The sequence below is a fragment of the Semicossyphus pulcher genome, unplaced genomic scaffold (assembly GCF_022749685.1).
Source record: "Semicossyphus pulcher isolate SPU_LCO1_2020_fin unplaced genomic scaffold, fSemPul1.0.p SCAF_13, whole genome shotgun sequence".
Taxonomy (NCBI): Eukaryota; Metazoa; Chordata; class Actinopteri; order Labriformes; family Labridae; genus Semicossyphus; species Semicossyphus pulcher.
In genome coordinates this window covers 25873719-25893762 of record NW_027211637.1, presented here as the reverse complement: position 1 = coordinate 25893762, position 20044 = coordinate 25873719, and the positions used below count along the sequence as shown (strand labels likewise).

Genomic DNA, 20044 nt, shown 5'->3' with positions numbered 1-20044 from the left:
CCTGTTGGCCTCAGGTTAAAGCTACAGCTTGTACAAGGCGTCCACTTGTGTACACTGTAAAGGAAGTAGGAGTTTAGTACAATGAGGCACTAATTCATTTATTTTCAGTAATAAAAAAGTATTGTCCTCGTGTAAAGGAAGTCATTTTGACCTGCCATAGCAGGAGAAGCACAGGTATGAGTAATAATATTACAGCAGCTCTATTGGTACATTTTGTAGTATTCACATTCTGGGGAAGTGAAAGCTCGGAGCTCATGAGTTGTCATGTGTCTGCTGACATTTCCAGAAATGGTGGAAAACATGGAAGTTAATGTTTCAGTTCGTGGTAATTAATATTACTTTCATTATGTTGCTTGCTTGCTTGCTTGTTGGAATCTGTAATTTTAGATGCCGAATGTAACTTTGATTTTGCATCTATGTTGCTGTTACCTTGCAGTGTTGTTTCTTAACATATCCACCTGAAATCCAAGCATAATGTTCACACAACTTCTCATGTAATAACAAGCTAACTAGTTCCACTTAAAGGCTGCATCTGTCCTTTTAACCAGTAAGAACAGGGGTCCAAACTGGCTCACATGAATGGCATGAAGTTGTCAGTAATGTTATAATGTGACATATATAAATAACATTTTTCTCACAGCTAATACCAATTGTCAGTTGGGCTATTGACATGAATTTAGCTCGAGGCTAACAACCTATTAGACAAACATTTGCTCCCGCTCGTATTTTTCCGTACACCACCTAACTGGGTTTCTAGCCTGTGGATTTCAGGTACAGCTTTAGGTAAACCTTAAATGAGACGACATGGCACTTATCACTTATTAAGATAAGGTTATAAAGTGCTTTACGAAGGGCAGGCACAAAACAACTTACACAATAAAAGAGGGAAAAAATACAATACCAAATGCAAGATGCATGTAGTATGTCATGTGGGGCCTATCTATACATATACATCCCCACATTAAGATACCACATACTGTACAGAGATGTACATATGCACACAGACTTGTTTGCCTGATTAGAAAATAATTACTCTGGAAATATGACTGACATGTTAAACTAATAACAGCTGTGTGAAACCTTTCATACATTCTGTTATCTTTCAGGACTTGTTGTTGTAACAAGAACATATGTTGTTGTTGCTCTCTTTGACCGTCTCTATCCTGCATCTCCTTCTATCCCATTTTCGGCCCATCCAGTCGAGGCAGATGGCTGTTCAACATGAGTCTGGTTCTGCTCGAGGTTTCTGCCTTTTAAAAGGAAGTTTTTCCTTGCCAATGTGCCGAATATTGCTAAGTGCTACTCATGGTGATTCATGTTGGGCCTCTCTTTAAATAACATAACAAAGAGTCGGTCTAGACCTGCTCTTTTTGTGAAGTGTCTTGAGATAACTCTGGTTATGATTTGGCGCTATACAAATACAATTTGATTGATTGACATGAGTTGTAAGCATGCTGTCTTTTAAAGTAATTAAACAATAAAATGTAACTCAAACTTTTTCTATAGTTGTTGAAGCTGGAACTAACATGAAGGTTTGTGAACATGAAGTATCTTTAAGTTATCTCATCATAACAATTTACGTTCATATAGATCAGGAGTAGACCTTACTCTTTGTAGTATCATTTACAGAGATCCAACTAAATCCTCCTGCAGAACCTGACTCATCAGAGAGAACAGTCTTAACTGAGACAGGAAGACATCATTAGAACGATGGGCATCACCACAACAGAGGAAGCGTCACTGGTGGCACCGGAGGCGCAATGTTAATTATTGTCAATTAAAAACGTGCAGCAAAAAAGTGCCCTGCAGTGGAGAAACATGATGCAGTGACCCATAGGGTGCCCTTAAAGTGGAGAATACATGATGAAGGGGGTTCTATTGTGGTCCAGTGTGTAAGAAAACATGATGTGTCAATACAGTAGAAAAAACCTGATGGTGTTCCATGTGATGCAGTGCCCTCTGGGTTCTCTTTAAGTGGAAACTGTTAACTCCTTAAATGTGAGCCACATGTGCATCAATGTTGATCACACTCACTCATATATTGTGGCTTGACATGGATTCTAACTGGGTGATGTTTATGTCTGTTCCCAAGTGATAATCTTGTGTTGATTTATTACTGGAATTATCCCTCCATTTCCTCCTTCTTGAATGTAACATAAAAATGTTTTTAATGACTCATAATAAAGTCAAAACATTGGAAACTTTATCAAATAAGCTGTCTCAGCACAAACCTGAGCTATGAGCAACTGGAGTTCATCTAGCCTTCTGAAAAAGCAGAAACTAACTGGGGGTAAACTGTTCCCTGTACGGTTTAATGTTTCAGGAAATTCGCTTATTTCCTTTCTTGCTGAGGGTCACTCTTCTCTTCTCTTCTATCCAGTCTATTTATTGGCCATGTCACTGTTTGTTTTTACCTTCAGACCAGCCAGTCTAGTTGTTCCTCTTTATTTCCTGTTTATAGACATGAGACAGATATTAATTTTCTTATCTAACTTTACACAAGATAGTCAAAAAAAAACTTCAAAACTTTGTTCCCAAACTGTTGAACTTTATCTTTAATTGGTCTCTAAAAGTGCTTGCATCACCTTTCTATTGAATCTGCCAGTCATTCATGAGCAGAAGTTATGCGAATAAACACTACACAGAAGACTAGTCATCATTCAGTGGAAATGCTCCTTAAATAGATTGTTGCGTGTGATCCAACAGCGCCCACACGCAGTGATCTACAACCACACAAATGCATGAAAAGCATGACTTGAGATTTATGACAGAAGTGAATAAAGTCAAACAAATTGTCACATGAAGTAGCAAAGACAGTTTCACAGGTCAGATTACTGCTCTGACGTTACACAGGACCAAAAGAGGTAGCTGATTTCACTTCTCTATCCAAGCATGGTTAAACTGGGAATTCTGCAGACTGACAGTAGATTTGCATACTATGCTACTATGCATATTCAGATCAGATAACGTGGTATAGATACTGCACACAATGTTCACTTTGGAGTTTTACACAGAAGTGAAAAATAGCCATGTGTGACTAAAAGGTGACCACTTCCTGGCACCTTGCTGAGCAGCAGTCGTGCATTTACGAAAAGAAAAAATGATTCTGTGTTTGCCAAAGTGTCAACAAACTGAAGGAACTATTTCATTAGACATGTGGCCACATGACAGGACATACTTGACATGATTTGCTAGTTCAATGTGTTCTGGGTAGAGGGTTTCATATACACCTTGAAATATGAGGACTATTCTTACAACTATCATCAATCACATGTTCAGTCGACTATGTGCAATAAGTGGCCGTTTTCAATGTTACAAAAAGGCAACACACAGAGAGGTACACTCAATAAGATTATTTATGTTATTGTACAATCTGCATTTTTTAACAAATAATAATAAAAAAAGATTAGTAACATGTACAGTATTCGAATGATCAGATCTGGGGTGGACTCAGGACTCCGCCTGCCTCGTCACATCGAGTCCACCCAGAGCTCCAGTGATGGGAGGGGGAGGGGGGGCCAGTGCCTGGAATGACTCTCATGAATGCTCAAGAAGTGTGTATACAGATATATGTGTGTATGTGCATATGTGTGTGTATGTTTGCATGTATCTGTCATTGTATGCTAAGTCTTCTGCTGTGTGTGTGTGTGTGTGTGTGAGTGTGTCTGTGTGTGTGTGTGTGTGTGTGTGTGTGCTCAGCCAAGGTGTCTGCAGGAGGTGGAATGTCACATGGCGCAGGATGAGGGAAAAGGGAGATGAAAGCAAAACAGAGGAGTGGGGGGAGGGAGGGGGAGGTAAAGATGGAGGCAAAAGTAGCAGGGGCTCAGTTGGAGTAGATCTGGCCCTCGGGTGGCTGAGGAAGCTTCATGTTTTCCTTGCAGCTCATGAGCCGTCTCAGCTCCAGCAGCACCATCTGGATACTGTAGGAGTTCTGCCACTTGGACAGTGCAGGCACTGCATGCATGTCAACCTGCAGGACAGAGAACAGGGCAGGATGGACGTGAGGGTGAACCTTGACATCTTTTCCAAGTGACTTACTGTTTTGTCTATAAAACATGAAAACATTGTGAAGTAACAGTCAGATATGAAATGTTTGAAATAACCCAGAACCGAAACATATTGAGTTTATTACACGGTAAGACTGGACGAGGGGGTCATCCTCGCACTGGAGAAGCAGGTACCATTACAAGTTCTGAATTTCTCCATTGAAATGTGTCCTTCTGCGAAACTACTAATCGATTAATCCACTAACTGTTTCAGCTTAACAAGAACAAAGTGTTGCCGCCCATTTTGAAGTGCACATGAAAATATGGAGAACGAAAACTGGGCGGATGTCACCGCTGGGAGGGAGCGCAACCGACTCACAACAAGGTGAATAATCAGGTTCACACTCGACACTGCCCTCCTGGGTAAAGCTGTGATATTTTCTGTGCTTCATTTTTGAGAATAACAAATATGTACACTTTAAGTTGGGTGGATCTAAGCCCACTCCCTAAAGGCAGGAAAAGCAGTCATATTAGCAACATTTTTGGGCTAACTACATTTGGATTTGGGCTAAACTGCTTGTGTGAAGGCAGATTTAAACACCTGCACACCTCAGCACATGCAATGTTCTATTGTTCCAGAATGAATGCAAAGGTTGCATTCACTGTAAGGGGATTCAAGCATACAGACTAGGTATGGCAGTCTTTCTTTCACTGTGTTAAGTTTTAATATTTAGCATGCACATACTCCTAAATAATATATAATGATATGCTCTTGAACACAAGCAATTTGGGTTTGGACTTTGACATTACAAAATATACAAGAGTCAAAGGTTGTTCTTTCTCTAAACGTATTCATCGACTGTGAACAATAACAGGATCAAGGGCAATAAAATCTACCAAAATCAGGCAATCTGGTTCAGAAGTGATACCTACCACACCGTTGGAGGTGTGCACGCCATTCAAGTTTATCTTTGTCACAAATTTGACAAACGGTGGTGACTCTGGGTATTCTGGCCCACATTCAACCTTCAGATTGTACATCCTGTTTTCATAGCTTGTCTGTGGACAGAGATAGGTAGGCAAGAGGTGAGAGGAAAGCACACTACAACATCAACAAACAGCAGACAGTGTTCAGTGAATTCCACAGTACCGTACATGGGAGAAAATACCTCTGTTGAGCTTTATCTTCTAATGTAAATACATATACACTTTAGGAGAGTGTCTTGCAGCACTACAAAGTAAAGTCACTCCTACATTAAGCATTGAAAGAATCAATGCTAAAATCTTGATTTGATCTCCGTGCTTTGCGATGTGCAACCTGTTGCTTCCTGTAGCTTTGTGAAACTGCCTCAAATTCCGTTTCACAACTAAAATAGCTTCATTCATTACAATATTTCAGTCTGCCTGTAGATAAAGTGTTTTCATACACAACAGTGATAAACTAGTGCAAAACACTATTAGTTATGTGGTATAAGCACATGTTCACCTCTTGACTATTTTAAAGCTTATTATACATTAATCACTTAAGGGTTAAAAAATGTGCATATCTCACCCTTGGAGGGCCAAGGATCACCCCTCTCCATCGTGTTAAGGTCATGTCCTCGTCATCCTCCAGACCCCAGCTCACTGTTCCATCTCCTACACCTTTCTGGCCTTCCTCCAGCTCTTCCAGGAGCCGGAAATTGCGGGGGACTTTAACGGCTGTTTGTGGACACACACACCAAAGCCAGACTGTTATGCTCACACACGCACACTTGCAACAAGACTAAGGGATTTAGATACCACCGAGCTTACCAAACTGTCATTTTGCAAGAGATTCTGCCAGAGCAATGACTTGCAGTAATAAAGGTCATGGCTCACTGACTGACTCACTCAGACACACAGTGCGTGACAGGAAAATAAGGAATCCCTTAGTTGAACAGCTCAAAGCAGCCTTTTATAATGCTAGATGTTATTCACGTCCTCTTATTTAGCATCAGGCTTGGACGATGCTGCATCATTTGGCCTCTGCAGTGAGATATGGTGATGGTGCTGCACTGTCAACTGAGCCATGCATACAAACGCAGTCACACTGCCAAATGGTCAGCTCAGTTTAGTTCATTTCACCTGCATCTCAAGCTGCATGCACTGACAGTCAAGATGAATCATGTTTACTTGACTGGCTGGAAGTCAGTCTCTGAAAACGCACGTCATTGTTGATGTTAGACTGTCTAAGGTTAAAATGGCACTAAGGCGGTTTTTTGATGCACCAACCTTTTATAACAACATGAAATGCTGATGAACCGTTTGTTACTTGTTCGCTTTTAGAGTTATTAAGCATTTTATGTCTCAAATAAGCTGACACTTTACCTTGACAGTTGGGTGGCGGTGCTCTGGTTACCTAGCTATTACCATGCAAAATTACGTTTTTAAATGAATATCAATAGGTTTCATGATGTTTTATATGCAGATGACTGGGATTAATGATTCCACTCATATAACGGAACATGCAATCCCGTTATCTCGTTGAAATAACTTAACTAACGTTAGCTTAGCTAATAGCATCGCTTCCTATTCATTCTCTTAAAAGGTTCGAGCTTTGCGTTAGCTTGTATCTTTTCACATAGCAGGTGCGCCAGTAGTTAAACAACGTAATAATGGAACTTGCTAGCTACATCGGTTAAATGAATTAAACCAATTCTTCTACGACAGCTTCTTATGATTTATTTCTCTCTTACATTTACCTGATCCGGCGGCGACCGCCATCTTGTCGCTACACAGCGGGAGCGCGCACGTAGTTTTGCCATTGTGGCCAACGGTGCGTGCGCGAGGAACGAACGCTGAGCATCGCTTCCTTTGTTGTTGGTCATTCCCTGCTAGCTGCTAGCTAACAGTCCTAGCAACAGAAAGTATGTGGCTACCAAAAACAGAAGTGGAAGAAACTGAATGCTGAACAATGATTTAACATTTCAGGATTGTCACAAACTGGCAGAAACAAGATGTGACATTTTAAATATTAGTTTGATATACACAATCATAACTTTTTTAAATTTGAATTTGATGTCAAGCGTATGAGTGGAAAATGTCTCAAGTGTTAAAAGCAGGGCTGGCTTTAATGAGCCTGACAGAGGCTTGGTGTGCATTGATGTATAAGGCCTTTTCAAATAAGATATGTTGATTTATAACAGTAATATCAAGATCAGTTGTTACAAATAACATTTATGATAGCTCTGCTTACACCCGAATTTCATCCCATCTGGAGATTAATAAAGGATTATCCTATCTTCACAATTATAATAATTACAGCTGTGCTTTTCTTACAGCATTTCAACATGTCATCCTTGAAAACACCTTTTACCCTCTGATCTGACTGTAAAATCCTAAAAGACAGAGAAAATCAGATTATACACGCATTGATAGTCATTTATAAACGCAGAGCAAGAATAAAGTAACAATGTCCCTGCAGCCAAATTATAAAGCTACAATACCTTTAAACTAAAGCCAAGAAAGAAATGCATCAGAGAAAAGCAGTAGAGTAATTATCAACAGTTTATTTAGTTTATTTATAAATACAGTTTAATATATACATTGTAAGTCTCCCAAATTGAAGACAACAAAAAGGCATTAAGGCATTATTCTGATATCTAAAACTCCGTCACCACCAGCTTACTTAACCAACAACAACATCCATATGGGTCTTTCCTCAAAAGAAGTGAGAGGCAAGTGAAGGGCAATTTAAAGTCAACCAATAAATTGTTTTCCCATATCGCTGGCAAGATTTACAGAAGATCAGTTGGGGAGAGAATAAGGCAATTCAATTCATAAGTCCATTACAAAAATGATTCCAACACAGCATGTCAAACAAACCGATGACAACTGCCCACGCCACTTACCAACAAGTTTCACTTGCTTTCACAAACACACACTGTCACAAAATACCCTTCAAATCTACTGATGAAAGCCCATTGTCTCTAAGCAGAACACCAAACACAGCTTTATTACATTCTGCCTCAGTAATAAGAGGCAGAGTTATATGTACTGATATATGGCTGCAATAGAACCTATGATGCATCTAAAACCATTTGGCTATCTTTGGCCAACAAAATCTAATGAAAACTCGTGTTTGAAACACATTTATCTTTTAAATAACTTCTTAACTTCTCTAATGGCGGATTTGTTTTTAAACTAATTTATATTAAACTATTTTAATCACTCTAACTGTAAGCCTGAGACTATCTGGAGGAAAAGAATGAAGTTAATGCATGTTAGATCTATACTCACAGCCAGACTCCAACTGTGACAGCCACAAATAGCAATTATAGAAAGTCTGTCTCTAAGCAAAGAGTATCATGGTATGTTTTCAGTCTCCAAACTAAATATGTAATTTTAAGAATTTCTAACCATTATCCTAAGCTTATTTACCTACCTTTCAAAGTCCTTGAAAGGGTCATTACTTTTATCACAAAAAGCTATATGCAGAAGCTCGGACACATCCGGTAGAGCCAAAGGCAAGCTTCCTATTTAGAAAACAAGTTGTCAGTCAAAGTTCAAATGTGTCTACTGACTGCAGTTAGCCGTGCCTGAACAGTATCTTTCCTAAATCTGATCAAAAAGAACTACAGGAGCAGGCCTTAAACTATGATGCAGTCGCACATAACGGCATCCATTTACCAGCGTGTATTGCACTACCTAACGCACACAAAACTGCTTCTCACAATACTCTACAAGCTCTATGCAATCTGCAGTGTACTTCTGCTGCTGACCTATGGTGAATCATTGTGTATAATCAAGTATGAAGGATTCAGAAACTGGAATACATACATCATAAAAAACAGAATTTTGGCTTCAAAATCAACTAGCACTATAATTAAATTGTCTACTTTAAATTGAACCAGAAGCTTGATAATTCAGCCTTTAACCTGGTCCACCCAAAGCTGAACAGCAAGGTTTGCTTCTCCCTTTTAAACCTGAAACCTTAGCCAGGATTTCCTTGGAAGGAGGATAACATTTTGGTAGTTCAAACCTGGAACCATTTGGTCAAGGTTTAGGGTCATCTTTTGAAAGCAGCGAAATTAATTTAATCTTCCGCGAGCACAAAACTCCCTACTGCTTCACTCGAAAGGAAAGCTGGTGACCCAGTAAATTGCTTTGCACAAGCCGACATGCGTTATGCATGCATGCATTCTTAGGTCTGTGTGAAATCTTAATTAAAGTAATTTTGTCATGCAGTTCCTTAAGTAGCTAAATGTTTGAGCTCCAGTTGTCCAACTTATCAAATATGTGTAAACAATTAGAAAAAAGGCATTTCAACCTAATCTGATGACTTAAGACGAAAAGTTAAGGGCCTCTTATTACACTGCATAGTTATTGGCTGTACAATACATTTACAAAGTACAAATGACTAAAGAGTTAATAAAAACTTTCAACCAATCAATTAATTACATAATCTCTGTGACTCCTGGGTCGTCAGCCTTCACTAAAGCCCTCACAACATACCCAAGTTCTGCCTGACACGGTTACCAAGACGGTACACGGCGGCAGCATTCCTCTCAGGCGATGTTACCCTCTTTAACTGACCGTTCCGTCCTCACGATACAAAAGAAGAGCAAGAGGTGAGAAGTGAAAACAATGTTACATACAGTTGGCACATAACTTTGGAACATCTGTGTCTGATTTACTGAGACACAAGTCTTATAAAAGACAGAGTTACCACTGCAAACAACACAAACAAAGTGCTGCAAATGAAACAAAACAACAGAAAGACACAAGTACTGCATCTGTGGTGTGTAAGGCAGCTTGACAAAACTGAACTTGCCTCGTTCTTGCAAAACACTTAAAAATGCTTTTCAAACACGTGATCCTCATGTGGAAAGAAAGCTTAGCAGGGCCAGACGGACTCTGCAGAGCGACAGAACCATACATGTGTATCCGCCCAGATTTTCAATTTGACACTGACTACAGTTACACACACTTCAATGTGACTTTTCACACATCAAATTCTTTTTTTGTGTTTGCACTATCATCAAAGATAAGAATGCACATTTCTATGAAAGGCAGAGGAACTTCCTGAAAATAAACTCCAATCAAAATGCCAGAGTAGGATCTGACAGCAGAATGAGCTTCTGTAGCGATGACTTTACTGTAACTGTAGTCATTGTCTAAGGCTGACAGGACTTAACTGTTAAATATGGCTCCTAGAAACAACAATGGCTATTGATTAGTAGAAAAAAAAACATGATTCAAAACCAAATCCTGCCGTGACCTCTAATTAAATCACAGTCCCAAATGTGCAAGAATCAACAAATGTAACAGTAATCAACAAATTTGTTCTTTTGCTTTCATCCTTGGTAATGCGTGCAAAAATCCTATATCACCTCATGACTCGACGACTCACCATGGCCTAAATCCACTTTAACTGCTTGAAACATCAACTTATTAAAAGTGGAGATGCAAAGACTGATCCAGAGAAAATCAAGAAGTGCTAAAAATAAGGTGATTTATCTACTCCAAAGGAACAGTGGTGTCTCTGGAGGAGAAAAAAAGTGAGTCACTCTTTCAAGTATTCTCTCTCTCGGGGATTGTTTGACATTTTTAGACGTCAGGGAAATCTTTTTATCTCCTCAGAAAGCGATTTTCAAACCATGTTTCTGACCATACCTTCCGAGCAAAAGCATTTGTAAATCACCTCTTAAAAAGCTGATAAGTTGTGTTTGACATATACCAAGAGTTAAGGATATATTGCATTTTGAAATGATGATTTCCGTGAGTGAGTAATGAAAAATATTCCATTAACAGAGCCCTCCTCTTGTAAAAACAGACAATATGTGCAAGACTTAAAGCTATGGCATCAGAAACAGCTTGTTAGTTTTTTGTCCTATGGATTAAAGTTTAAGTGAGGCAAAGAAGGGGATGAGAAGCCTGGACGGAGCCAGCGTCTTCTGAGGTAGGGTGCAGTTAGCCTGCAGCGTTACTTGACTTTCTGAGCCCATTTCAGGTCGTCCGCTCTGGGCTTCTCTCCCGTCACGCTCTGGATCAGATCCTCCAGGTTCTTCCAGAAACCCAGCTTCTCCAGAGGGTAGTTCAGCCATCCTGGTGAGAGAAAGCCTCATGAAAAATCTGCCCGAATATCATCCCATAAAGTGTGAGATTTCAGCCCAATCCCAACTTCCCCGCTTTGCTCTTCCCATAGTTTAGGACTCTGTTGGAACACTTCAGAACAAGACACTAAGGGTGGGTTCACACCAGCTTTGATTAGTCTGATTGAAACGAACCCTGGAGCGTTTGTCCCCTCGGTGAGGTTCATTTAGGTTGGTGGGAACGCGGGAATCGAACTCTGGTACAGACCAAACAACCGGAATATGGTCCGCTAGGTCAGCTTCCGGAGGTCCGGAGGTAAACCAAAAACACTACGCATTGTGTGTTGTTTACAGGTGCTGACACTGGCAGAGACAGCCACGCAGCAGGATGAGTAGAGGACAGATGCACAAGAACACAGAGGTGTTCAAACGGTGCAGTGAAAAACTAAAGGCGATGGAAGTGATCAATCTGCGGAGCGATGTCGGTTAAAAGTGAGAAAAACTCAGGCAACAAAACATTAAATTCTGCGATTGTGTTGAGTGTGATCGAGGAGTGTTTTCCCTCTTTGTTAACTCCAGGTAGTTTACCTACGTGGAAATTCTGACCAATCAGAGAGCGGTTTCCTCGCGCATGAAAACTTTTAGTCCGCTGGTAAAAAGCCGGCGTGCGAACACAAACCAAACTCGAGGCAAAATGCAACATTGTAACAATCTTTGATTTGGATCAAACAAACGGACTTTAGGTGTCAAAGCACACATGTTCACATTGTATTTTTTTAAGCTTTATAAGCGGTACATGGAAATAACAGTAATGTTAGCTCATTACATGAAGTTCTATGGACATTGCTGATAGCGTTTTATCAACAGCTTGTTACAATAATCAAATGACATACTCCTTTGCATCAACTTCAAGCCAAACAAATTATGTCATTCCTCGAACCCGCTCTGTCTTTGTGTTCAATCCCACATCTCGGTCTGAGCAACAGAGTCACATTAAAGTGAATTATATAATAAGAATGGAAGATTATTATAAAGGCAGGATTAGGGACTATTTGACCACTGAATGTACTAACCTGTGTCTGAACAGAGCTAATTCAACCACTGATGGATTTTCTGTTTATCAACTTGTTCTTTAAAGTTAACTTTTTTATGCTGCAGTCTCTCAACTGTACAGTCATCGTTAAATAAAGGTAAAATAGAAAGAAAAGCTGAACATATCCTAACAGATTTCAGGCTTCTGTACCCACACTGAAAGCCATGTTATGCCCCCTCAGTGTGCAAAGCATTCCAGGAATTTTCTTCAACTGGTTTGTTTAGAGTCTGCATCTGAAACACTCCATTTTTGAGGGTTAGATCGATCCCAAAAGAAACTGAACACCCTACTATTTTGTAAAAAAGGGGAAAAAAAGCTAAGAGGGATTGGCAAAACACTACGCCACAAACACATTTTTATCTCTAATCCCCACAAGAAAACAAAGACGAACCTGTAGTGATGCAGAAGTACGTTTCGTGAGGGGAGACGTGGTGGACGCGGTGGTGCTTGCGAGGGAGGATGATGTGACAGTCCTGCAGGATTGTCACCCAGCGAGGCAGGCCGAAGTACGTGTGAGACCACTTGTGAATCTGGTTGGTAAGCGTCACAAAGATGGCTAGTGCAAACACGTAGCAGTACCAGGGGTAGATATGGTAAATCTCAGCTGCAAATAGGAGACAGAAGAAATGATTATGCATTGTTATTTTGAAGTAACAGCTCAGAAAATGAAGGAGAGTTTTCATGTGGAGGAAAATGTCAGGCTCGGTTTGTTGATCCAAAGCTCACCAGGGGAGAGGGTGAGGAAGTTGAAGGCCATGTTTGCTAGAGGGACTATGGTCAGCATGCAGTTGTCACCATTGGTCTCAATGAAATCGTGACGGGTGATGGCTGTGGGGTCGATGTGGTGCTCTCTGAATGGTCGTATAAAGGCCTGCAGGACAGATTGGACAGTCCAAATAGGGTGGGGGAAAAAGGAATAAAACAGTGTAAACAGAGGGAAATGTTCCAGATTATTTAGAGTACAAACATGGGATCATAGTGCCGGAAAAAAAGATAAACTGACTCATGCATGCGTTACCTTTCCAAAGATAGGCATATCCACTGAACCCCACGTATCAGCCCCCCAGTGAACGAGTCCTGACGCAAAGTCTGCGGTCAGTATTCCCGCCACTGAGGAGGAGAGCAGCACAGAAACACGATGAGAACAACCAACTCTTGTTTGGACTGCAGCTCTGCATAACAACAGAACTGACGACAATACAGCATCAGAACATTATATAATCCTTCTGTCAGTACTCACCAATACTCAACAGGATGAACCACACATGCCCCAGATGGAAATTGGCAAGCAGGTGAAGAAAATTGAAGGCCATGAGAGAGAAGCAGAAGACAACACTTAGCCATTCTTGACATCTTTTACCTGAAAATAAAAAACATGATTTAACACAGCAACTTTTCTGTTATGGTTATCAGTCGTGAACCTAAACTTGGTGTGACGTGACATAATCCACACTGTAAAGACCAAAGTTCAGTAAACTAGTCAGCATAACTCATTATCGGATGCTTCTCCACTGCAGTGACATTCAGCGAGGCAACATTCCTCTGCACTTTGCTTGTTACATGACCGGCGAGCAGCCGGGCTTGAAATACTTGTCCACATCCTGCAACTTCAAGAAGACAAACTTTGTGCCCAAAACAACTGTCAAGCAATATGATAACTTGGTTAAGATCATCCACTAATATGAGGAGCTTAAAGGCATCAAGTATTTGTACAATGGGCGTGAAGGGGTTATACTCTGTACACTGAAATCTAAATCACATGAATGAGAGTGGGAGCACTCGAACATTACTTTCTGGTTGTACATGGATCTTTGAGTTGCAGAGAGCTTTGGCTGACTTAGCAGCAGCCCTGTTATGAAAGGTCACAGCAGCTCCATGGCCAAATGAGGCTTCTGAGCCTAAAGCAGAAGCAGTGGATTCTTCTAACCTCTGCCTGATGCTCGAAATGTCAAAGGACAGCAGCCACTCCAACACCAATTCAACGAATCTCACATGATTCCTATTGTGCAACAACAAAAGTCTGACTGTGGCAAACACAACTGTCGCTGATTGTTTGTGTCGTTTTAGCCCAGCATTTAGAGATAAACTGACGTTATGTTTGAGATTTTAGTAGTTTTTTCCCCCTCAGTTTGTTACTTGGTAACTACGGTATGCAACGCTTGTCGTTATGTCACGCCACTCGTGGATACTTGAACCGGGTGAACAAGCCCATAAGACGGAGCTATTGAGGGAATCGACTCACCTGGCGAGTATAAAGTGGCCAGTTCTCGGGCACCGGCGTGTTGTGGACCCCATCTGGCCGTACCCCGGCCCGGTCCCTGCGGCTCTGGGCTCTGTGTTTCCACTCCACAGCCGTTCTCGTTAACCATTCTCGCCATTTCTCCACTGTGGGCCCAGCCCCTTCAATCTCTCTACTCACAATCAGGAACCAACGGAATCATCAACTTCTCAGCCCACAGACAGCGTAACGTTGTTCACCAATCGCGTGCAAGTCGATGAGCACAGCAGCCAATCATCAGACTGGAAAATGTTACACAGAAAGCAAAGTGACCAATGGGAGTCGCGAGTTGGAGGACCGCATTTCCTGACCCCACCCGTCCTGTCTGGTGCCCGCTCTGCTCTCAGCCCTCTGCTGGATGTACAGCAGATGGAGCTCTATGTATATGCAACACGATATGAAGCGCATGAAAACTGGAGCAGGTGTTCCGGCAACATATGTCACCCGTCAGATTTTGGGACGCTACAGCTGAAACAAGACCGGAAGGTTGATAATCCTTCAGGTTAGGTGTTCACGGCTCAACACTCAAAGTGAACGAAATATTGAGAGATTTTACTTAAAGCGAAATTAAGTGACTTTAAATACAAAAAATAAGACGTTCTTTCCCCACTTCAAAGTCCAACCCATGAACGTCAATTGAGGCTGTTAGTTGCTAACAGCCAAACTTGGTCAGGTATGTTGCTAAAAGTTGCTAATGGTGGCTAATGTTAGCAAACTTTATATGCTGTTCAGCTCTTGTTACTGAGTCAGTTCACAGAACTTACAATTACTTCGACTTTGTCACTATTTCCCTACATTTTACACCTTGTATTCATGAGTAGCCTACTAGTAAATGTTGACTCAAGCATCTAGATGAATCTATTAAATGCTTCTTGTTGCCACAGTTGGCTACTTCTATTAACCAAAGTTCACTATCAACGACTTGAGTATAATTAGCAATGCATTTATGTAAAAGTAGCTGTGTTACAAGAAGGCTAAAGGCCCTTGTTTCGTAGTTTTACAGTGGAAGTATTTCGGTGTTATCAGCAAAATGTACACACAAGTTAAGTGAAGTTAAAATACTTAAGTGTAGGTAGGGATGCAAGATATAGGATTTTTTGCCAATATCTGATGAGCCGATATTTTCCAACCTTTTTTGATGATTGCCGATTTCGATACCGATATTAGGCACACGTTTTTTACGTTTTCACATTTTTTACACAACATTTTCTTTCAAATAAAACTGTAATATTCATACAGCTTGGACAGGCTCGGATGATGAGATTTGGCTCCTCCTCGCATGACCGATGCTGAGCAACAATTGCGAACAGCAACCTTGCTGTCCGCTTCGGACACTTTGGAAAAACTGCCATAGAGCAGACATCTTGCATCCTTCTTCATGCTTGACGGAAGAGGTGGGGTGCAGGCAGTGCGTGCACACACTCGATTAATGTCATAGCATTACATCAGGCTTTTATAGGGAAACATCGAGCATTTAGGCATTATTGAAGTGCTGTTTTATCAGCGGAAAATATTGGCAGAAAAATGACATATCGGCCGATGCCGATATGTCATTTTCAAGCCCTAATCTGCAGATATCGATAACGTGCCGATAACATTGTGCATCCCTAATTGAAGCCAGATTGGCCCCTGAGAGTGTTATATTTCGGGATGTAATGTAGCTTATGCAGTCTCTTTGGGCTGCAGTTGTTGGCAGTCGAAATAGGGATTTTCAAATTAACTTTAACAGTTAGATATTATTGAGTAAATAAATTATGTTTTCCTTTGGAATATAGTGGAGTAGAAGTAAAAAGTTGTGTACAATGTAGATACTTAATTTAAGTACAAGCTCCTCATAATTCTTTTTTTTACAGTGCTTGCATATATTCAGTTTCATGTTATGTTTCACCTGTTGGTCGATACTGAAATCTTTGTCTCATTCACGTCACTCACTTTTAAAAAACAATTTCAGTGATAATGTGTAATATCTCCCTCTAAAGAAAAGAGAATTGAAAATAACTAAGAAGTACATGGTATCTCAGAATTGTACTAAGGCATGGCATTTGTCTGAAAGTACTAAGTTGCTTCACACCAGATAAGAACCATACTGGCAAATAGTAACAGCACATAATGAAAGTGACGTGTAGTGATGTTATTGAAATTACACGCACAACTGATTAGGGTCAGCAACATGTCATTCGTGCGCTGTGTTTCCTGTCTATGGGGTTGACATACTCACAGCAGATAGCACTTTATCCAAACAAAAATAGAACAATGAAATACAGCAACAAAGTCAAAGATAAACTCAAACAGCAGTGCTTGCTTATGCTGCGGATCCAAGTCGGTAAAAGTGGAGAATCAGTGTGTGTTTCTGGGAAAGGACGGAGATGTTTTGAAGACATTCCCAAACAAATCCAAAGTGTTTTTGGCTGCACGCCAATGAAATAGCTCCACAGATACACAAAGTATTTATGTGACCACTGCTTGTGTATTGTTGCTGATGTACACTCCTCTAGCTCACCACAAGATGGCAGTACGAGCTCACATTAATCCAAACCCCCTTCGCTTTTAATCAGGAATGAGAGTGTGTAGAACAAGAGCTGAGAGTCCAGTTCTGAACAGCCTGCGTGCATTAAGGCCCATTAGACTTACTGAGCATGTGTATATGACACCAAGGCACCTGAGCCACGTCACTTTGTCCTTTTATTATAATTAGTTTGTATTTTTAATTGTCAGATTGAAGAGAGAAGTCGTGATGCCTAATGAGACATTTGAGGGGAATCTTTAAGGGAGCTGAAACTTAAACCTCATTCAAAACACTGAACAGTTTTAGAGTTAAACCAGCCGGACTACATTTCTCACAACACCCACCGTGACCCCCTCAAACAGGATGTGAGAGGATGCGTAACACACCGGGACGTGCGGGTTTATGCTACTCTGTTTGGAAACATCTGTCCGGAGTGTCCAGGCTTTGGTTACAGATAAACTTATAACATTCTCAACAGTGACAGAGTTGGATTTTTCCATTATTATGATGAGCTGTGACTGTAGGGGGCGTACAAGGACGTGCTGCTGTCATCAAATGCTGGTTAAAAGTATTCAGTGTTTTGTTTTGACAGATGTTGCTTGGCGCTGGTTAAAAGTGTGGTATTAGTTTAAATTTTCTCTTTCTGTTTCCGTTTTATCAGTTTTCATTATGACGAATCACCCCTTAGGTTACATTCTCCCCTTTTAATCTGCTGCTGCATCCCAAAGTCTATGCCAGAGCTAACGGTCCCAAATTAAACACAAAAAAACAGTAAACATTTGTTTATTCTGTCCGGACATAGTTAAATGCGGGAAAGTTCGTCTAAAAGCAGCACAGGTTGTCCAGTTGGCTCCTCGCTGCGCGTCACACACCTGAGTCCCGCCCCCCGCGCGTAATAAAACCCCTCGAGACAGGAAGATCTGTCAATTCCTCCAATTCCATGCTCACTGCCTCCTCTCAGTAGTTTCACTGTCAGTCACAGACGGTGACACAGGGGATTTAAACTCAAAACATCTCAACTCTCGAGACTCATTTCACAACTGAGGCACAAGGACCAAAACAAACTCTGGGCGACTCATCTCAGCGCTCCATGCTCCTGCAATCCGGCGGGTGTTAAGATCCATGGAAGTGGCCGGCTTCTACGACGAGGGCAGCTTTGCTATCCACAATAGAGACAGCATTATCAGTCCCATCAACGGCGGCTCATACTGGAGGTGCGGAGACTCGATGACGGAGCTGGGCATTGAGGAGCGCGAGAGAGCGATAGACTTCAGTGTTTACCTGGACTCCGCTTTGCACTGCCCGCCCCAGCAGCAGCAGCAGCAGCAGCAACAGGGGGACGTTTTCTCTGATTTCCTGGCGGAGGGCAAGATCAAGAGAGCTGCAGCTTTGCACAACTACAAGAACTACTCGCTGCTGAACGAGCTGGAGACGAGTCAGTGCGACAACCTGAGGGACCCCAGGGAGCCCTACGCGCTGGGTTACACTGAGCTGCAGGAGACCCGCGTGGATAGTGTGCTCAGCCCTGAACTCATCCGCTACAGAGCTGCTGCTGCTGCTGCCGCCGCCGAGAGAGAAGACAGCCAGGAAGGCGTAAAGATGGAGAACGGGTCGTCTGGCTACGACATGAGGTCCTACCTTCATTACCAGTCCACCAGCGGCAGTCTTGGAAACATCTCCACTGCGTCCTCGACCTGCTCCAGCCCGCCCGGCACACCTGCCCCGTCAGGTAAAAGCAGGTCACCCTCGCACAGCGGCAAAATGTCCAGCGGGAAGTCAAAGAAACGCCTGGACAAGGACAGTGAAGAGTACAGGATGAGGCGGGAGAGGAACAACCTCGCCGTGAGGAAGAGCAGAGACAAAGCCAAAATGCGCAACTTGGAGACTCAACACAAAGTGCTGGAACTGGCTGCGGAGAACGATCGTTTACAAAAGCGCGTGGAGCAGCTGTCCAGAGAGCTGGCCACCCTGCGCAACCTGCTCTCCGCCACCGGACAGTGTTAGAAACCTGCACGCGGCTCTCCGGGCCCGCGTGTCTAATCATTGATGGACTTTAGAGCCGGAGGTGATCCACTGAGCGACGGTACGCTTCACAGGTGAAGACCACCAGTTTACAAGGACACTTTGAATGGGGGACTGAAGGAGTGGGTGCATGGATTGCGCAATCATTCACGATTCTTCTCATGTCACCTCAGCTTTTATTCTCAGATGTAATTTTTTGTGTATGCAGTATTTCTGTGCAGGTTTTACATACATGCGAGTGAATTTCTACATTTTGGTGTATCTGGAGCAGTGGTTGTCAAGGGAAGAGTTGTGCTGCAGTGAAATGATGCAACTCTTTGTAATAGTATTGGCAATGAATGAAATAAGTCTAATTATTTAATATTAAAACGGGAAATGCTTTAATTGTACTTGATATTTTATTGAATTAAACAGATTTATACTTTGTCTAAACAATTTCCTTTGTAATTTCTTCTTTTCTGTCCTTTTGAAGCAGGTGTGTGCTCAGACAGACAGACAGGGGTGTGTTATTCTCGCCTGGAATATTCTCACACATTATAGTCAGACTGTGTACTACAGTGTTCCAAATACAACATATTGCAGATGGAATTTATATCAGCATATTTGCATTCTTTTAATGTGCCAAAATTGAAAGAGACGTGTACACGCTGAAGGAATTTGATGTTTCATTTTGGATGTGGAGTAAATTCTATGAATTAATCATCACCAGTAAGGATACAGACATTTTATTAATGCCTCAGATATCCATCATCGCAATAATCATTTATTGCGATGGATGAAACCTCCCTGAATATTGAATAAAAACATAAGGGTGAATATGTGAAATTAGGGTTTTTCTGTTGTAATTAAATATAATAAATGTTGGGGTAATTCTTCAGTATCATTTTGTCCAAAATAAAAGCAACAAACAGACTCTCCACACTCTTTAATGCCGTTTGCATTCCTCTGTTTACTCACTGATTTGACACAAAAGTCCTCGGCTCCTGAAATACACCCAACCGAAATTTATACTGAAACGATACTGCTGAGAGCAGCAAAAAGGGAAAAAAGCCTCCGTCACACGGCACGCAGCGCAGAAATGTTAGCTTTATCTTTAGCACACGA

General features: G+C 41.5%; 3 protein-coding genes across 4 annotated transcripts; 1 reads left to right on the top strand and 2 right to left on the bottom strand.

Moving 5' to 3' along the window:
• Nucleotides 1-3338: 3338 nt before the first annotated feature.
• Nucleotides 3339-6755, bottom strand: LOC138589437 (ubiquitin-conjugating enzyme E2 variant 1-like). 2 transcript variants are annotated; one of them, XM_069659706.1, is made up of 4 exons: nucleotides 6710-6755; nucleotides 5539-5687; nucleotides 4920-5045; nucleotides 3339-3970 (listed from the first exon to the last, which is right to left on the bottom strand). In XM_069659706.1, the coding sequence occupies exons 1-4, from the start codon at nucleotides 6729-6731 to the stop codon at nucleotides 3824-3826; spliced, it is 444 nt and encodes a 147-aa protein (XP_069515807.1). In that variant the 5' UTR covers nucleotides 6732-6755; the 3' UTR covers nucleotides 3339-3823. The 2 variants fall into 2 exon arrangements, with proteins under 2 accessions (XP_069515807.1, XP_069515806.1); XM_069659705.1 differs by having other exon boundaries at nucleotides 6704-6743.
• A 755-nt stretch (nucleotides 6756-7510) lies between these two features.
• On the bottom strand, nucleotides 7511-14532 carry peds1 (plasmanylethanolamine desaturase 1). The gene is made up of 6 exons (XM_069659704.1): nucleotides 14377-14532; nucleotides 13375-13494; nucleotides 13153-13244; nucleotides 12861-13005; nucleotides 12526-12738; nucleotides 7511-11054 (listed from the first exon to the last, which is right to left on the bottom strand). Exons 1-6 carry the CDS (start codon nucleotides 14510-14512, stop codon nucleotides 10933-10935), a joined length of 828 nt encoding a protein of 275 aa, XP_069515805.1. The 5' UTR covers nucleotides 14513-14532; the 3' UTR covers nucleotides 7511-10932.
• A 3325-nt stretch (nucleotides 14533-17857) lies between these two features.
• cebpb (CCAAT enhancer binding protein beta) lies at nucleotides 17858-19852 on the top strand. The gene has a single exon (XM_069660779.1). The coding sequence runs from the start codon at nucleotides 18041-18043 to the stop codon at nucleotides 18920-18922; it is 882 nt and encodes a 293-aa protein (XP_069516880.1). The 5' UTR covers nucleotides 17858-18040; the 3' UTR covers nucleotides 18923-19852.
• Nucleotides 19853-20044: the final 192 nt, after the last annotated feature.

What these genes read in the sequence shown, in the direction of transcription:
- LOC138589437 (XM_069659705.1), bottom strand. Translation starts at nt 6,731, where the DNA reads ATGGCGGTCGCCGCCGGATCAGGTAAAT. An exon ending in TGATCCTTGGCCCTCCAAGG is followed by an intron (nt 5,046 to 5,538) that starts GTGAGATATGCA and finishes CTCTGTCCACAG; the next exon opens with ACAAGCTATGAAAACAGGAT. An exon ending in TGCACACCTCCAACGGTGTG is followed by an intron (nt 3,971 to 4,919) that starts GTAGGTATCACT and finishes TCTGTCCTGCAG; the next exon opens with GTTGACATGCATGCAGTGCC.
- peds1 (XM_069659704.1), bottom strand. Translation starts at nt 14,512, where the DNA reads ATGGCGAGAATGGTTAACGAGAACGGCTGTGGAGTGGAAACACAGAGC. An exon ending in GGCCACTTTATACTCGCCAG is followed by an intron (nt 13,495 to 14,376) that starts GTGAGTCGATTC and finishes TTTTATTTTCAG; the next exon opens with GTAAAAGATGTCAAGAATGG. An exon ending in ATATGCCTATCTTTGGAAAG is followed by an intron (nt 13,006 to 13,152) that starts GTAACGCATGCA and finishes TCTGTCCTGCAG; the next exon opens with GCCTTTATACGACCATTCAG.
- cebpb (XM_069660779.1), top strand. Translation starts at nt 18,041, where the DNA reads ATGGAAGTGGCCGGCTTCTACGACGAGGGCAGCTTTGCTATCCACAAT.